The sequence below is a fragment of the Hypomesus transpacificus genome, chromosome 11 (assembly GCF_021917145.1).
Source record: "Hypomesus transpacificus isolate Combined female chromosome 11, fHypTra1, whole genome shotgun sequence".
Lineage (NCBI taxonomy): Eukaryota > Metazoa > Chordata > Actinopteri > Osmeriformes > Osmeridae > Hypomesus > Hypomesus transpacificus.
The window spans coordinates 17,087,239-17,104,549 of record NC_061070.1 but is presented as its reverse complement, the minus strand read 5'-3'; the positions used below and the strand labels follow the sequence as shown (position 1 = coordinate 17,104,549).

Below are 17,311 nucleotides of genomic sequence, written 5' to 3'. Positions count from 1 at the left end.
CTCCTCGAACTTGATCAACCGACACGACTAAAACAGCGTTCTCATGAAAACTTTACTAAAACGACCACGATCAACGTGTGTATTTAGGCTGAACATGTGTTGCTCTAGAGCCCACCTAAAGTGGTCCACTTTATGAGCGTAAAACCAAATTCATCTCCCTCACGCTAATAAAAGCAGAACTACTGTCAGAAACAAGCGCAGGGAGTGCTCTCAGCCTCTCCTCTCTCTTACGAGACCCCAAAGACCGTCTACATGTTGAGTTTGTATGTTTGTTGACCATTTATGTAACCATGACGTCTCTCCGTCCTATGACATCATCGTCCGCCCATGCTCCGCTGAGCATCGTTCATCCTGGACAGGTCACTGACAGCGCTGAGGTAAACCCAACTCACAAATGAAAGAGCTGGAGACTTTAAGTACATGGTCCCAAAAGGGGATCCTCACAGGACCACCCCACCCAGCTCAGAGGGTCCAGCTGACTGGCTGGGTGTTAAACAAAAACAGGATGAAGTGTGGTCTACCCTGCGGGTAAGACGCTGTCTCGCCACTAGAGGGCAGTGTGGTCTTCCATTGACCATGAAGTTGGAAAGAAGTTTCACTTCTTCACCAGCCACATTTACTAATGTATCACAACCTCTAAATAAAAACAAAAAGCTGATAAAGTTACAACAAAAACACAATAATCCAAGTCATCTGTATGATATCATTTAAAAATGTTCCTATGCGCATTAGCGTTATTCAAATTAATACAGTTGCCACAGAATTAAAAGTAATTAACCAGGTGTAGGGCTGTTTTGGCAGCCCCTTTGTCACTGGTCACCCAGACACTTGTCTGGGACAGTTGTTGATTTGCATTAATGCTAAAATGACCATCACACCTTAATGACACACCTCTGGAGAGGTGGTCTCAACAGTTGAAGAGGAAGATGGACAGAGGAAGACTCTGAAATTATCATTAAAAGTTGTGTTCTTGAAAATAAGGTTCTAAACAGCTTTTAATGTCATGTTTGATATGCTTTTGTATCTTACTTTATGTATTACATGTTTGTAATAATTTTAATACTGTAACATGTACATGTACAGGGTTTACAGAGTTTGTGCCTACAGCAGACCAACATGTGTTTAACATATTCCCCTGTCTTGCAAGGGAACCACTTGGTCTACTGTAGCCTTGATTAATGATCCAATTTGAATTTGTATGCGTTTAGACTACTTTTCAGTCATGTGACCGGTGTCCCCATTTTAGTCAGGTTTGGGTGTATATAGGAAGAAGTGTTACCAATCACTTCGAGTTTTGTTTACGATACAGCTCTGGTGCGTTAGGCGCCTAGTCTTCATTGTGACATACCTTTGTTAACCATTGCTCTGAAGGTATGTTTTGTATTTGATATTTCATTATCATTGTATTGATTATCTTACTATTTAGATAATAAACTATTATTGTGCATTTTGACGTTACTTGTTCTCTTTGAAACGTATCTATCAGGCTACGGCGGTGAAAACTTAGATCTTGTCTGGTTGATGCGGCTAACTGATTATAAACATAGACTTTTGAGTAGGTTTTAACTTAAGGCTTCTGAGTCACTTACAGTGGATCTCCACGCTCCGAAGGAATTTACCGGGGCCTCTGAGTGATCGATTACATATCCTACTAGGTCGACTATGGTTAAATCTATATTATAGTAGAGATAAACGACTGTTTAGTGAACACGCATACTTTAGGGTCGGTGCTCTGATCAAGCAGACGATTTTTACCTACGTCAGAGTTTCATGTCATTAACTGTTTAGCGCTCGAGGTTACAGGTAACGCACTTGTGCACGTGTCTTAAAATTGGAGTCAGATATTAACGAGTCAATTATCTTCCTGAGAATCTAACCTAAGGTGAATTGTGGTTCCCAAGCCAGGGACGAACACCAAGCGTCTCTGGCCTTTCGATTCACCGACTACACAGGCCTTTGGTTCCAAGTCATCCATTTAATAAATAGTGACATAATCACAATTACATAAGACAAATGAAAGGGTTAAAATTGCTTTGTTATTTGGATAGAATTGATGCAGGCACTTTTTAAAAGGCGATCTCACCTAGTAGAACTACAACGAGGCTCTCAATAGACATGAAGAACAGTTGCCTACTGCAGGAATAACCCAACCTATCTGGAGGAACAGGCACAGGGGACTTTGAAAGTAAACATCTAAAAGCTTAACAATTAATATACAAAAAAACTTGGCAAAAAAAAACAAAAAACAAAACAGCTTACAAAAAGATTACATCCTCATAATTTCCAGATTTGTCAAACATACATTTCAGTCCCTGTTCCACAGAGGCACCAGGGTCAATTATTAGTGAATTGGCAACATGCAGATAAAAATACAAATTCTTACAAGGTCTTATGTTACTAAACAACATCTCTACATGATCCTCACAACCTGCTTACAGCTGCTTGAAAAAGCCTCGGCCCTGACCTGACCGGTCCTAACCGGTCCTTACCAGTCCTAACCGGTCCTAACCTGACTGCAGGTCAGAATCTCCTTCCGGCCTTTCCTCAAGCCACCCAGCTCCATTCATACTAGTGAATCCATCCTCACGTCTCTAAACAGTCAGTCACTGGAAACCGTAACCATGGAAACCATGTGGCGGGATCCATCAAAGTACCCTCAAAAGTTTGGCAAACGAAGAAGACCTTGCTTAAGGCTGCACATCTTCTGGTACCACGACCAGAAGACACTGGTCATCTCAGAGTGACCACTGGTTACCCCTTCCAGTTACACTGGACATAAGTGGCTCCAACACATTTGGTCAAATATCCCACAAATACAGAAAGTGTTAAATACACATAGATTAGTGATGTTAGAACAGGAAATAAGTGGCAATAGGCTAGGTTGAATTAGTCAAATTAGACGAGGAAATATTGTCTACAAGCTGCCATGATGTATACCGACTTGGCAGAAAATCACCGTGTGACAGGTTCTAATGAAGCTCTTTCCTGAATCTTATTTTATGTCACACGGACAAGCTGATTTCAGCCCTGGAACTTTGACAGTCTCAACCATACAAGTAAATAAATAGGTTTGAAAGGGGTGCAGTGGGAGGGACTGGTAAACCGGGCGACGTCTTTGGTGCATATTTCTGTACAGTGCCAGTCCTCTCTCACACACACCGTTACAGTGACCCGTCGCATGGAACAGCCAGTATTCATTTAAACTGCACAAGGTGTACGCAGTCGTAAGCCATCTTCCTGTTCTGTTCCATTAAAATCCCTATCTGAAAGTACACCAGAACCAGCTAGCCTGTTCGCTAACGCTAACGTCTACTACAGTCCCCTCCCGTAACCAGAGGATGAGGTCAAAGGTCAGACCTCACTGACCGGCAGGTCGGCATCGTCTAGGTCGAGGGGAGGTTCGCGAGGGCAGGGCTCAAAGTGACTGCGCCGTCGCCACGGCGACTCCGGCTCGGCTGCCGTGGCGACGGCGGTCACTTGGCGAGTGGCGTCTCCTGGAGGGAGAGGCGGGGCCGGGCTCGGCCGGGCCGCGGCAGGAGGCTCATGAAGTGCTCGCTGTCCCACGCCATGCTGCGGGCGGGCGCCACCCGCGACAGCAGGGCACTCTGGGAAGGGTGGCACTGCAGATACGGGCGAGCGAGGGAGAGGGGGGCCCGCTGGGCTCCGGTAGACTGTGGAGGGAGAGGAACGACCGCATGTTTCCTGGAGAGAGAGATAGAGAGGGAGAGAAGTCATAGAGATGGAGGGAGAGAGACATGGAGACAGGGGAGAGAGAGAGAGAGACATTAGGGCAGACAGGTCAGATAAAAAAAACAAAATTGAGAGGATTACAGGAAAAGCCAAAGAGATGTATCTGCAGTCAGTCAGTGGTTGATGTTGTAAAGGACCTGATGAAGCAGCATCTGGATCAGTAGCTGTCCTATCTGGAGCAGCACAAGTACCAGGAGCAGGAATACTAGCAGTACAAGTAGTCGCAGTGGTAATGTAGTAATGTGGACAGTTGCAGCAGTACCAGTAGTGGTAGTAGCAGGAGTGTTGGTAGATGTTCTGACAGCATCCTGGATGAATGCTGGCTGATACAGTAGAGTAGTATGTAGTAGAAGAATTAATAGCTTGTAGAGCAAAGGTATACATGGAGTTGGTAGAGTAGTGATCAGTAGAAGTATATATATGTAGCTGGTAGAGTAGAATAGAAGTAAGTAATGGAAGTAAAGCTTGAAGAGTATAGTAGTGATGGGTGGTAGGATGGGTAGAGTGGTGCTAGGTAGGAGTATTATAAGAGAGTTGGGAGCAGTAGATGGAAGATTTCAGTGTTTCAATGCTAGTAGTTCACTATCAGACTTCACTCTCTGAAAGACAAGGAGGGGGATGAACAGAAATACAGAACAGAAAGATAGACAATGTTAGTGAGCAGTCACATAGACATGAATGAAACAGACTACCACACAGAGACACAAATATAAATGTGTGTGTGTGTGTTGACATACAGGCAGCGGACAGGAGGCAGGACTAGAGACAGGCAGGATGTTACACATCTAAGACACGTACACAGCTGCAGGAGACTGCTGAGACACATATAGAAGACAGACAGACAAAAGGACAGACAGGACAGACAGACAAAAGGACAGACAGGACAGACAGACAAAAGGACAGACAGGACAGACAGACGGACAGACAGACAGACGGACAGACAGACGGACAGACAGAAGGACAGACAGAAGGACAAGCAGAGGATTAGACAGTGTAAGAGAATAAAGGTTCATATAAAAACAGACTTTAAACAGGAAATGGGCCAGTGAATGGCTTATGATGCTGGAGTTCACAATTTACGTTGAGGTAGTTAGTGCTGTGTGTGTAAGCTGTAGATTTCACTACGTCGCAGAGAAATGTTTATCTTCAATTAGAAGGGTGGGTAAGAGATGCTCGAAAACCCCAAACCAAGCCCTGGGGGTGCGAGGGAGGGGGGGAGGTGCAGCACAGCCAAGCCGCTGTGCTGAAACTGTGTCCAAGCTCACAACATCCTAAACCCAAAACTCAAGACGCGCAGCCAACAGCTACGGCCAGGAGAGGGTGGAGAGAGAGGGGGGGTGACTAGCAGGGAGATCAGCGAGGCAGCAGAGAGATCAGCGAGGCAGCAGAGAGAGAAGGCTTTGGTTTGTTATCGAGCAATCCCAGCAGGGGGGGGGGGGGCAGTAGTTTGGGGTGGGTTAGGTGTCCAAATGGGGACATATTTTCAGAAGGTGGAGCGACCACCTTCCTTGAGGATACTACAGCAAGTAAGTCCAGCAAGACTGGACGAGGAGGGCAGCGTGTGCCTGCCAGGGGGATGAGGAGAGCGGACGGTAAGGAGGGAGGGGAGGTTTGGAGGGAGAGGAGGGTGGAGGGGAGGTTTGGAGGGAGAGGAGGGGAGGTTTGGAGGGCGAGGAGGGAGGAGGGGAGGTTTGGAGGGAGAGGAGGGGAGGTTTGGAGGGAGAGGAGGGAGGAGGGGAGGTTTGGAGGGAGAGGAGGGTGGAGGGGAGGTTTGGAGGGAGAGGAGGGAGGAGGGGAGGTTTGGAGGGAGAGGAGGTTTGGAGGGAGAGGAGGTTTGGAGGGAGAGGAGGGAGGAGGGGAGGTTTGGAGGGAGAGGAGGTTTGGAGGGAGAGGAGGGAGGAGGGGAGGTTTGGAGGGAGAGGAGGTTTGGAGGGAGAGGAGGGAGGAGGGGAGGTTTGGAGGGAGAGGAGGTTTGGAGGGGAGGGGGGTAGAAAAGCTGACGTACGTGCTGCTGCACTCCCCGATGCGGGACGTGTACCTCTGTATACAGGGGTTCGACAGCCGGCGGGCTTGCCGCATCTGCAACAACACAGTGCAAAGCTGGATTAGAGCACACGGGGGGGGGGGGGGGGGGGGGGGGGGTGTCAGGCCTCAGGCCTGGGGTGTGTTGCCTGGGGCCTCAGGCTGGACTGAGCCACGGGGCAGTCCGGCTCTGATCTCTACAAGGGCAGGGGGGGACGGAGTAATACTCGTGGAGAGCATTACTGCTTTTTAAAAGATTCGATTGGTGCTTGTGTGTGGATAGCAGGGGGTTGGATGGCTGCTGGCGTGAGCCCTTCCAGACATCCCCTGATCCTGAAGGCATCCCCTGCAGCTGGACACACTGAGGACAGGAGACAGAGGAGAAGACAGCATGCCCCCCTGGCCCTCCCTCCCTCCCTCCCTCAGGTACATACTGAGGCTGCAGACCTCCCGGGGCCCCGCTGGGCCACGATGGCTCCAGACACGGCCTTGATCCAGCTGTGCATCTCCTCCGGGCTGTCGGCCTGGAGGAAGAAGGTCCTGGACGGGGTGACCACCTCAAACAGGTTGTCCCTCATCATGATGTCACTGGGGAGGGACAGAGGGAGGAGGGTGGGGGGGAAGAGGGGGGAGGGGCAAGAGCCAGGTTCCAGTCAGTCAGGGAGTACCAGGCTCACCCAGCACTAGACGGGGCAGCTGTGAGGAGGGCTTTTTGTTCCACAGAGAGGAGGTGTTTGTGGTTGCACCTTTGTTTGCACTCCTGGACTTTGTTAACCTCTTTCAATGGGATCACTCTCAGAGGGTCCTTTTCCTGGAGAGAAAAGAGAGACAGAGGCAGAGAGAGAGGCATAGACAGAAGCAGAGAGAGAGAGAGAGATGATATTCTATTATTTCTATTCTCTACACCTAAACTTCTCATAATAAATGCTAAACCAACGAATAATAATAAATGTTAAACTAAAGAGAAAGCTTGTGGTATGGTGCAGTAGGCCTTGTTGTTCAGGGACACTGTGATAGTAACATTGTTGTCTTCTAAGCCTGGCGTTGACAGTGTCAGGACAGACAGGCCATGTCCTTGGGCACTGTTGCTGTCTCACTAGGTCTACAATACGGGCCCATACGGGTGCTGACGTGTGTGTGCGTGGGAGGGCGGAGGTTGGGAAGGGGTAAAGAGGCATGTTTGGTCATGTGCAGAATTCCAGACTTAGCGTGAAACGTGTTACAACCGTGTGTGTGGCATGCAGAGAGAGAAATGAGTGGAAGTACAACCATATAGAAATCTGTCACTTTCAACAGACAATACTGCATTAACAGGGAGTCAGGTGGCTGAGCGGTTAGGGAATCAGGCTAGTAATCTGAAGGTCGCCAGTTCGATTCCCGGCTGCGCCAAATGATATTGTGTCCTTGGGCAAGGCACTTCACCCTACTTGCCTCGGGGGGAATGTCCCTGTATTTACTGTAAGTCGCTCTGGATTTACATTTATTCATTTAGCAGACGCTTTTATCCAAAGCGACTTCCAAGAGAGAGCTTCACAAAGTGCATAGGTCACTGATAATAACAACAAGATAGCCCCACAGCATTGCGGGTAGTCAAAAACAAGAAGTACATATTGTGAACAACCAAAAAATAGTGCTAAAGGGAAGAAACCATAAGAGCATGTAGTTAAACAAGTTAAAAATTACACAACATTAATCTCTAAGTGCAGGTGTACCTGTAGGAAAGCAATAAAAATAGGATTAACTAAAAAAGAATACAACAGTTTAAATCAGCTACCACTAACCAACAAGAGCAACAGTCTAAGCAAGAGTCATTGTGAACCTTGAGGAAACTAGCGTTGGGTTCAGCAAACCATTCCTAAGTACCATTGTACTCCCGGAACAAGTGTGTCTTGAGCCTTCTCTTGAAGGTGGAGAGACAGTCCGTGTCTCTGATGGAGGTGGGGAGTTGATTCCACCACTGGATAAGAGCGTCTGCTAAATGACTAAATGTAAATGTAAAAATTAACAGTGTTGATGAGATTGGCAGTTTACCAGATCTGATTTGAAGTAACTCATCGAGTTCTCCTCCAGTAAGAAATACCTCCGCTTCCAATTCTTCATCTGGGGAAAGATAAGACGTGTCAAAAACAAGAGAAACTGTCTCAGGGCACACTCCTGGAGGACCTTCCCCCGGACCTACAGGGTATCCAGCCCTCTCCCAGCACCCCTGGAAACCCCGCAGCTCCATCCGAGCGCTGGCTTTCACTCACCACGGCGCCCTGCTTGACGCAGTAGCCAGACTTGATGACCGTGTGGTCCAGAGCCGGCCTGCCCAGGAAGTACGGAAGCTGGCTGTGAGACCGTCGCAGACCCTCCCTGTCTGGCCCATCCTGGCCCTCTCCACCTTCCTGCTGGAGAGGGGGAGGGGGGGAGGGAGGCGGAGGATGGGAGACCCAGGGGAGGGGGGAAGAGGGAGACAGGCAGGGGGTGGAGATGAATTGGGGGAAGGAGGAACAGAGGGAGGTGGAAGGGGTGAGGTGGGGGTGTTGACGGAGGTTGGGCCATTATGAGAGTCCATACTTGTGTCTCACTGTGTAACCCCCAGGTCAACACGGCAGCACGTGGCCCAGAGAACACAGAGCTGCGTGGGGACTACAGGTACCTGCGTCTGGGTGATGATGGGGACCCCTCCGATGATCTCCGTCCTGTAGGACACCTGCTTCCTGGGCCCCTGGGCCAGCTCCTGCAGGGCTCCCTGACTCTGCACGTCCTGCTGGCCTTCACACGGCCTGGGGACCTGCCCAGGGAGGAACGCCGAGTCACTAACCTCCACACACCCTCCACACACCCTCCACACACCCTCCACACACCCTCCACACACCCTCCACACACATGGGTGACAACACATGGATGGAATAGAGAGTGTGTGTGTGTGTGTGTCTCACAGTTATTTTGGTGGCCTTGTTGAGAGCGTTGACCCAGTCCACCAGGTCCTGCTGGTCGTTCGCCTGCAGGAAGATCTTCCTCATCCCAGCGTTGATGACTGAAACACACACATCAACAAGTTCAAAGCCTGACCAAGTGTAAATGACTCATCTCCCAGAGCTGGGCTGGCAGCACATCAGGCTTGTACTAGATGGGATGTGATGCTGTCGTTAACAGGACATTGAACACTGGGTGCTCCTGGAAGTGGAAAAAGCCTCTCGCTAATGAGCTCAAATCACTCCCTGATCTCACTCCCACACGGAACACTTTTAGGTCAAACACTCATTAGCTCTCAATCACTGATTCTGACACAGAGTGCCTCTCTATTTCTCCCTCACCCTCTCCCTTTCTCTCTCTCTCTCCCTCTGCATGCATGTCCCTGTCCTTTCTTCCAAACTTCTAGAACATTCTAAAAAGCAGAGGGGTGGCAGGGCAGGGCAGAGGGGTGGTAGGGCAGGGCAGAGGGGTGGTAGGGCAGGGCAGAGGGGTGGTAGGGCAGGGCAGAGGGGTGGCAGGGCAGAGGGGTGGTAGGGCAGGGCAGGGGGGTGGTAGGGCAGGGCAGGGGGGTGGCAGGGCAGGGCAGAGGGGTGGCAGGCCAGAGGGGTGGCAGGGCAGAGCAGAGGGGTGGTAGGGGAGGAGGGGTGGTAGGGCAGGGCAGGGCAGAGGGGTGGCAGGGCAGAGCAGAGGGGTGGTGGGGCAGGAGGGGTGGTAGGGCAGGAGGGGTGGTAGGGCAGGGCAGAGGGGGGGCAGGGCAGAGGGGTGGTAGGGCAGGGCAGAGGGGTGGTAGGGCAGGGCAGGGGGGTGGTAGGGCAGGGCAGGGGGGTGGCAGGGCAGGGCGGTGGCAGGGCAGAGGGGTGGCAGGGCAGAGAAACACTTCTTAGGACGGAGTCACAAAGGACATCATTCTTCCACACTGTGTGCGTGGGTGTGTGTGTGGGTGTGTGCACGTGTGTGTGTGTGCGTGAGAGGAAGAGAGTTTGTGGTCACATCCTGTCTCAGTTCAGGAAAATCCATGAGACACCCGCTCCCTCTATCCTCTCCCTGTACCTTCTCTCTGCTTGCAGTTGGCGTAAATTTGAGTAGCACATTTCCAACATAGAGAGGGAGAAGAGAGAGGGAGAAGGGAGAGGGGGAAGTTACTAAGGAGAGGAACACTGTCTGTCAGTAAAATTATCTTTGGAGTCAACCGGTAAGAGATGAAGAAAAGAGATGTTCCAAAGTACTAGCACCCTCTCAGACGAGAGAGTTCTAGAAACCAAGGAACCAACCGTCAGAGGAAGGAAGATTCCTCACATCCTCATGTGGGACTCAGAGCAGAGGCTCGAGAACGTCAGGCCAATCAGGGGGCAGAGACCAGGGAACTACGGAGGTTGCTAGGAAACCTGGTATGAAGGGGGGGTGGGGTGGAGGGGGGGTTTCCGGGGTAACTGGAATAAGATCCATTATCTGACTCATTGCTGGGATCAAACACACACGCCTTAAAATGTGGTGTTGGTCTGAGAGACACACACACACACACACACACACACACACACACACACACACACACACACACACACACACACACACACAACAATGAATCAGCCTGTTGCTCTGACCCCACTTTTACTGTAAGTCCATCTTGAAGTATTTGCCTATATGACGGCTTTTCCAAAACAGCCTTTCCTGGAAAGAGCTATTAAGAACGCATTAAAGCTATAGCGAGCATGAACATGCTGGCCAGAAGTAAGAAAATTAACCAACCGTGAAACGCAAACCATGATTTAGGCCTTAACCCAGGAGTTCCTCAACCGGTTTAAATTTAAAAAAAAAAACGCAATTTTCCAGTCCAAACCTACCCACACGTTCACGCCCAACTGAGCCTTACTCCAGGCCCAAACTGAGCCTTACTCCAGGGCCAAACTGAGCCAAGTTACTCCAGGGCCAAACTGAGCCAAGTTACTCCAGGGCCAAACTGAGCCAAGTTACTCCAGGGCCAAACTGAGCCAAGTTACTCCAGGGCCAAACTGAGCCAAGTTACTCCAGGGCCAAACTGAGCCTTACTCCAGGGCCAAACTGAGCCTTACTCCAGGGCCAAACTGAGCCTTACTCCAGGGCCAAACAGAGCCTTACTCCAGGGCCAAACTGAGCCTTACTCCAGAGCCAAACTGAGCCAAGTTACTCCAGAGCCAAGCTGAGCCTTACTCCAGGGCCAAACTGAGCCTTACTCCAGGGCCAAACTGAGCCTTACTCCAGGGCCAAACTGAGCCTTACTCCAGGGCCAGGCTGAGCCTTACTCCAGGGCCAAACTGAGCCTTACTCCAGGCCCAAACTGAGCCTTACTCCAGGGCCAAACTGAGCCTTACTCCAGGGCCAAACTGAGCCTTACTCCAGGGCCAAACTGAGCCTTACTCCAGGGCCAAACTGAGCCTTACTCCAGGGCCAAACTGAGCCTTACTCCAGGGCCAGGCTGAGCCTGACTCCAGGGCCAAACTGAGCCTTACTCCAGAGCCAAACTGAGCCAAGTTACTCCAGAGCCAAGCTGAGCCTTACTCCAGGGCCAAACTGAGCCTTACTCCAGGGCCAAACTGAGCCTTACTCCAGGGCCAAACTGAGCCTTACTCCAGGGCCAGGCTGAGCCTTACTCCAGGGCCAAACTGAGCCTTACTCCAGGCCCAAACTGAGCCTTACTCCAGGGCCAAACTGAGCCTTACTCCAGGGCCAAACTGAGCCTTACTCCAGGGCCAAACTGAGCCTTACTCCAGGGCCAAACTGAGCCTTACTCCAGGGCCAAACTGAGCCTTACTCCAGGGCCAGGCTGAGCCTGACTCCAGGGCCAAACTGAGCCTTACTCCAGGGCCAAACAGAGCCTTACTCCAGGGCCAAACTGAGCCTTACTCCAGGGCCAAACTGAGCCTTACTCCAGGGCCAAACTGAGCCTTACTCCAGGGCCAAACTGAGCCTTACTCCATGGCCATTCTGATTTTGGCTCTGGATCTGTCATCAGCTCAGACATTACAAAAAATAACTGCTACATTTGAGAAACTGTTAAATGAGCCGTCATAGCCGGCTGAGCGGTTAGGGAATCGGGATATTAATCAGAAGGTTGCCGGTTTGATTCTCGGCCATGCAAAACTACGTCATGTCCGTGGGCAAAGCACTTCACCCAACTTGCCTCAGGGGGAGTCCCTATCCTTACTGTAAGTCGCTCTGGATAAGAGTGTCTGCTAAATGACTAAATGTAAATGTACAGTGGTCCAGGGCCATGATGCTGTGAGGAGTTCAGTTATATTAACTGTCTTTTTTTAGAAAAGAGTGCCTGAGGATCGAGCGCTGGCTTTCCAGCTGAGGACGAGAGCTGGCTGAGCTGCACATGGAGGCTGGCTCGGCTGCACAGGCTGTGTGGAAACACAGACAAGGTCAGAAAAGGATCAATCCTTTAACCAGAGGAGGTTAAAGAGAGGAATCCCAGGAGAGGTTGTGGTTCCTCCACGGTCAGACTCACCAAAGCAAAACTCAGCCTTTGGTCTCTGCTTAGTAGCATCGCTCACCTGAAAGACAGAAGGACTGTGAGAAGCAGTCAAACGGAAGCTTATTCAATTCAATGCACTTTATTTGTCCCTGAGCGGCAATTTGCAAAGGCACTTAAGCGTAGTAGTTTTACAAAACAATACAGGGTAACATTTGAAAGGATGCGAAACGCACACAGTAAAAATGAATGAATAACAACGCTATATGGGGTATAATTGGGGTTAAATTAGGACATGATGCTGAGAGTAGCCACTCCTACCTTGGAGATGTAGGTGAGCTTGAGGGAGGCGACACAGTCTGCACCCACGGGCAGATTCTAAAGGGGGCAGGGGGGTGGAGTGCAGGGGGGGTGGAGGGCAGGGGGTGGTGGAGGGCAGGGAAGGTGGAGGGCAGGGAAGGTGGAGGGCAGGGGGTGGAGGGCAGGGGGGGGTGGAGGAAAGAAAGGAGACGAAGAGAGAGACAGAGTGAGATACGGGAAAAATCATTATTCAAGGGAATAACAGGAGCTATTTAGTTAGTAGAGATGCTTCCCAAATAAAACAAGCATATGAGAGGTTTTGAATGTTTCTAATGACCTGTCAAACCTGCCCTCCTGAGGGATTTCCTTGCTTGTCGGTGATTGGTCGACTGTTTGGTTTATGAGTGAAAACCCGTTCGTGTGAACACACGTTTGATTCGCTAAGGGGAGTGGGACTATCCAAACAAACCAAACAAGTGTCTGCCAAATGAACACAGTATTATTCCTATTAGAAAAGCAGGGCAGTGTAGAAGGTGAAGGGTGATAGTTACCTGTGGGTTGTCCATGTACCAGACCAGGCTGCCCAGCTGTGTGTCCAGGATGAAGTAGCGACGGAGGAATTTCCCGCTGCTCTCATTCTCCTCGATATCTAGGAAGCCACAGATTCGGTTCTGCCTATCCACGTAAGGCATGTCCCCGTCGGAACATTCCCTGGGCTGGGGGTCCGGAAGCAAACGCAGGGAGGAGGCCGGGAGCTTGGAGGGGGGGAGAGAGGGGGGAGAGGAGGGAGGGGGTGAGAGAGGGGGGAGAGGAGGTGGGGAGAGAGGAGGTGGGGAGAGAGGAGGGGGGGAGAGTGAGAGGAGTAAGCAGGAGTTGCCACTCAATGTCTTTAGGCTTATTCTCCTTCACTCAATCCTTTGTTTCATTTTGCCCCTACCCCCACCACACCCTTGGCCTCGTCTGCCAGGCTCATGCTCTTTGCCCCCCCCCCCCCACCCCCTCTCTCTCTCTCTCTCTTTTTCCCCCTCCTCCTCCTCTCCCTCCTACACAGTTAACTGAAAATAACTCAAGTGACACATTCATGGTTGAGGAACACCCTTCACCTTCAGGTCACCAGCCAGCAGTGTACAGTACCACACACCCTCCGGAGCTGGGCCTGGGTGGGGTCACTGGCTAATCTTTAACTTCACCTCAGCCAGCCAGCTGAACTCAACGCCTCCGGCCTTCCTGTTCAGTAAGGGTGGTTTCGGAGATAGTGAATGATTAAGAGCACAGGCCTCACCTCACACCCTAACCCCCCCTCTCTCTCTCTCCTCCGTCCTTAAGCATGGATGACAATGAGCCATATGTGAGCAGACAAGGAGCAGTTTAGACACAAGCTCTGCTTGTTGTATGCTGAATCTAGGGGTGACGTCAAGGCTAACCCACACATTGTCTGGACACACCCCCTATGACAGGCAGAGACGCCCCGTGACCCCACACACTCTCACATTCACACACACATTCACACACACACTCTCACGTTCATAGACACACACACACACACTCTCTCACTCTCTATTAAGACAGTGTCAAGGCAGACCGAGTGGGAGGAGATGCTATAGCTGACCACTGCCTACGGCCGAGTCCTGGATCACTCAGACATGTGGGTCTCCATAGCGACTCGGGTGAGAGAGGCCTTTGTCTCCTCTCCTACCAACCAAATGGTCGTCCATAAAACAGCCCCAAGGCAAAGAAAGAGTGGGAGAGTGGGGAGAGGGGTAAACAACTAGACGAGTGAGACTTCAGAATGGTAGAAAATGAATGACAGCTGACACATGGTGGTGCGGTGTCTAGTAGAGAGGTTCTGTGAGGTGGGGTGGGGTATGGTGACAGATGGACTGGTCTGACTGATGCTTCCCTAGATAGAAAACATAACTAAAATGCATTAGATGTGAGATGAGAATGCATGAGAAGTATGTCTGCTCTTTGACCAGAAAGCCAGAACAGCTACTCATGTTGCCAGGGTCCGGCGCTATCCTCGTGATGTCTTACATCTTGCTGGTTGCCAACCGACTCCTTGACAATAGAGAGACAATGTGTCTTCTATCACAACAGCGTAAATACAGCTTAGCTGCCTCTGTTTATCTGATAGGATTCTTTGTCGAAATATCTCTAATCGTCTTTCCTTGCCACGTCCCTTGTCTTTCATGACCACTCAACACTGTGTTTCACATTACATTCATGTCCTGCAGTCAACAAGGACTGCAATTAGCGACTGTGTGCGAATTAGGGGATAACTGATGTTTAGCTGGCATGTTTTCAAGATAAACGTTGTGTAGATTAGGAGATACTGACAAATATTCTGCATCTCACAAGTTTGGTCATGCTTCTGCTGAAAAGATGGACACTTAATAGACCCCCACCTCAACACTCACCCATTAAAACCTCAGGCTAACTTTTGTTGCAATCAAGCAACACCATAACGATCGAAGCAGGTTGGCTAGAATTTTTTTCTAGTTGAATTGCATTTGAATATGACTAGGGAATCAGTTAGCGTCTTCCTAGTGTGGCTTTATTTAAATACGTCCTAGATTCAAATGAGTATTTGGTGACAATGAAGGGTCTGTTAGAGGAACTTCTCCTAACACGTTTTGAAAAAAGGACCACGTCCTCCTACACAAACCAATGCACGTCAGACCATTAGAAAATGGATAACCTCTCGATTAAAAATGAGCAAACTAGCAATAATTACAGTAATGAAGTTCTGGCAGCTAGTTAGCGTTGTATATGGACATGGATGGTATGGCCAGACTAGTTCATCTTGGCTGTGTAAAAAACAGGATGAAAGAGGCTACACTGTCTAAATAGTTAGAGTAGAATAATGAACAAATCAAGCAATCGAGTAGAGCAGAAAAGTATTCCGTGAAATTATCCCGGGCCACCCGGCGGTGACTCCGATAGCATTCATTCAAGAAAGGTGACTGACTTGTCCTACCTGAGCACAGATGCATATACATTCGGGCTAATAGCTAAGCTATCCGACAGGAGACAGAGTTTAGCCTTCGTTTATATTTTGAATTCTATCCATCTCTAACTCGTTAACTGTGAGTGTGGTCAACACTTTATCCGAACCTAACCGGCCTTGTTGAAGAAAAATAACATACAGTAGCTAGTTAGCTAGATAGCATCACTTGAAAGAGTTAAATCCAAAACAATTCGTGTTGCAGGGCTAGCTATTGCGTACGTCACTTAATTAAACCAACACGACAAGCTAGCTGGTAAAACAGTATTACAATTTACACTGAATTAGCATCAACACAGGCAGCTACTTACCCACTCACACTAGACTTCTGCCGGTAAATGTGGTGAGCTTGTTCGAGAGAACAGTCAAGTGTGACGCTGACTCGGAACAGACCATCACTGCTGCACGGGCTGCTGTTCTTTACAGCGCAGTAATGCTTTTTGCCCCATCTAGTGGTATAATTCAGTTGTACACAATTTTTAGTCGAGATATCGATCCATTCTAAACTTGGCCGTCAAAGGCAGGCGCCTTGATTTAAATTTTAATGGTTAGCTAAACTAACTTTATACTGTATGCAAATTAAGGTCTTCCAGGACGAAAAACAACTTCTAGAACTGGTTTCGGAATGAGAAAAGAGGCATACCTAAATTCAAGGACCAGTGGCGGTTCTAGACTAATTTTACTGGGGGGCCAAGGGGGACCAGTGTTTAATCAGAGAGGCACATTTAAAAACGGAAACAAATTATATTTAAACATTACATTAAACTAAAATTTTGCTTTACATTAAAATCATACAAACGGCTCTGGCTCTCCCTCTTCCAGCTCCTCAGCTCTCTCAATACCTTGATATGTTTCTCTAACCTTTTTATTTACTGGGGCAAAAAAGGCTGCAATGTCCCTTCCTCAGTTCATGATGACTACAAGAAGAAGAAATTAATTCAGTCAGTTCAGGGGGGCCACAGTAGCCTTGTCCTAACCAGACTCTCGTACATTTCATTTGTACAGAGAATCTGGCCTCGCCTCATTGAAAAGCGTTGACTTCCAAGTAGGCGGGTACTCTGTTGAAGTTTGGTTTGGGGGGGCCGCAAAAATATTTAAGCAATGTAGTAAGTGGCCGCGAAAAGGTTGTGAATGCCTGCTTTGGAAGTAAACTGCAGTAACACTGGGATGCTAATATTCCCGCCATATCACAACCGAACCCCAAATCTGCCGATACAGAATTGTATTATTACACGGGATATAGTAGAACTACACCGGGGGGAGTCAGGTGACTGAATGGTGAGGGAATCGGGCTGGTAATCTGAAGGTCGCCAGTTCGATTCCCGGCCTTGCCAAATGACGTTGTGTCCTTGGGCAAGGCACCACTACACCCTACTTGCCTCGGGGGGAATGTCCCTGTAGTTACTGTAAGTCGCTCTGGATAAGAGCGTCTGCTAAAATGACTAAATGTAAATGTACACCGAGTCACTGGACATCGAACGTCTGCAAGTGTAACGTGCAGAGTGAAGGAATAGCCTATTTTCAATTAAGTAGAAGTGAATGGATTAACACTTACTACTTTAAACCAGAACTAGCAGACAGAAATGCTAAACCGGTCTCTTAAACGGTAGTGACTCTGATCTGACATTCTGTCTTGGGAAAAGGACGTAAACTCAACAGGTGCTTGCTTTACAGCCTCGAGAGAATTGCACACTTGCACATAATAAGGAAAATCCTCTTAAGGCACTTGGGTCAACAGAATACACCATGTGCAGCTACACAGTTTAGGATCCGGGCTCACTCTGTCACAAACACTTGACATATCTGATGTAAACAAATGTATA

General features: G+C 49.3%; 1 protein-coding gene across 4 annotated transcripts; it reads right to left on the bottom strand.

Annotated features, from left to right (window-relative positions):
* Nucleotides 1-1,955: 1,955 nt before the first annotated feature.
* On the bottom strand, nt 1,956-15,904 carry plekha1a (pleckstrin homology domain containing, family A (phosphoinositide binding specific) member 1a). Of its 4 annotated transcripts, XM_047029539.1 has the most exons (13): nt 15,800-15,904; nt 13,036-13,239; nt 12,506-12,562; nt 12,221-12,266; nt 8,697-8,794; nt 8,414-8,548; nt 8,022-8,162; nt 7,804-7,872; nt 6,519-6,583; nt 6,207-6,360; nt 5,756-5,829; nt 4,488-4,562; nt 3,381-3,702 (listed from the first exon to the last, which is right to left on the bottom strand). In XM_047029539.1, the coding sequence occupies exons 2-13, from the start codon at nt 13,174-13,176 to the stop codon at nt 3,474-3,476; spliced, it is 1,284 nt and encodes a 427-aa protein (XP_046885495.1). In that variant the 5' UTR covers nt 13,177-13,239; nt 15,800-15,904; the 3' UTR covers nt 3,381-3,473. The 4 variants fall into 4 exon arrangements, with proteins under 4 accessions (XP_046885491.1, XP_046885493.1, XP_046885495.1 ...); XM_047029538.1 differs by lacking the exon at nt 4,488-4,562; XM_047029535.1 differs by lacking the exons at nt 4,488-4,562; nt 5,756-5,829 and having other exon boundaries at nt 1,956-3,702.
* Between the last annotated feature and the right edge of the window lie 1,407 nt (nt 15,905-17,311).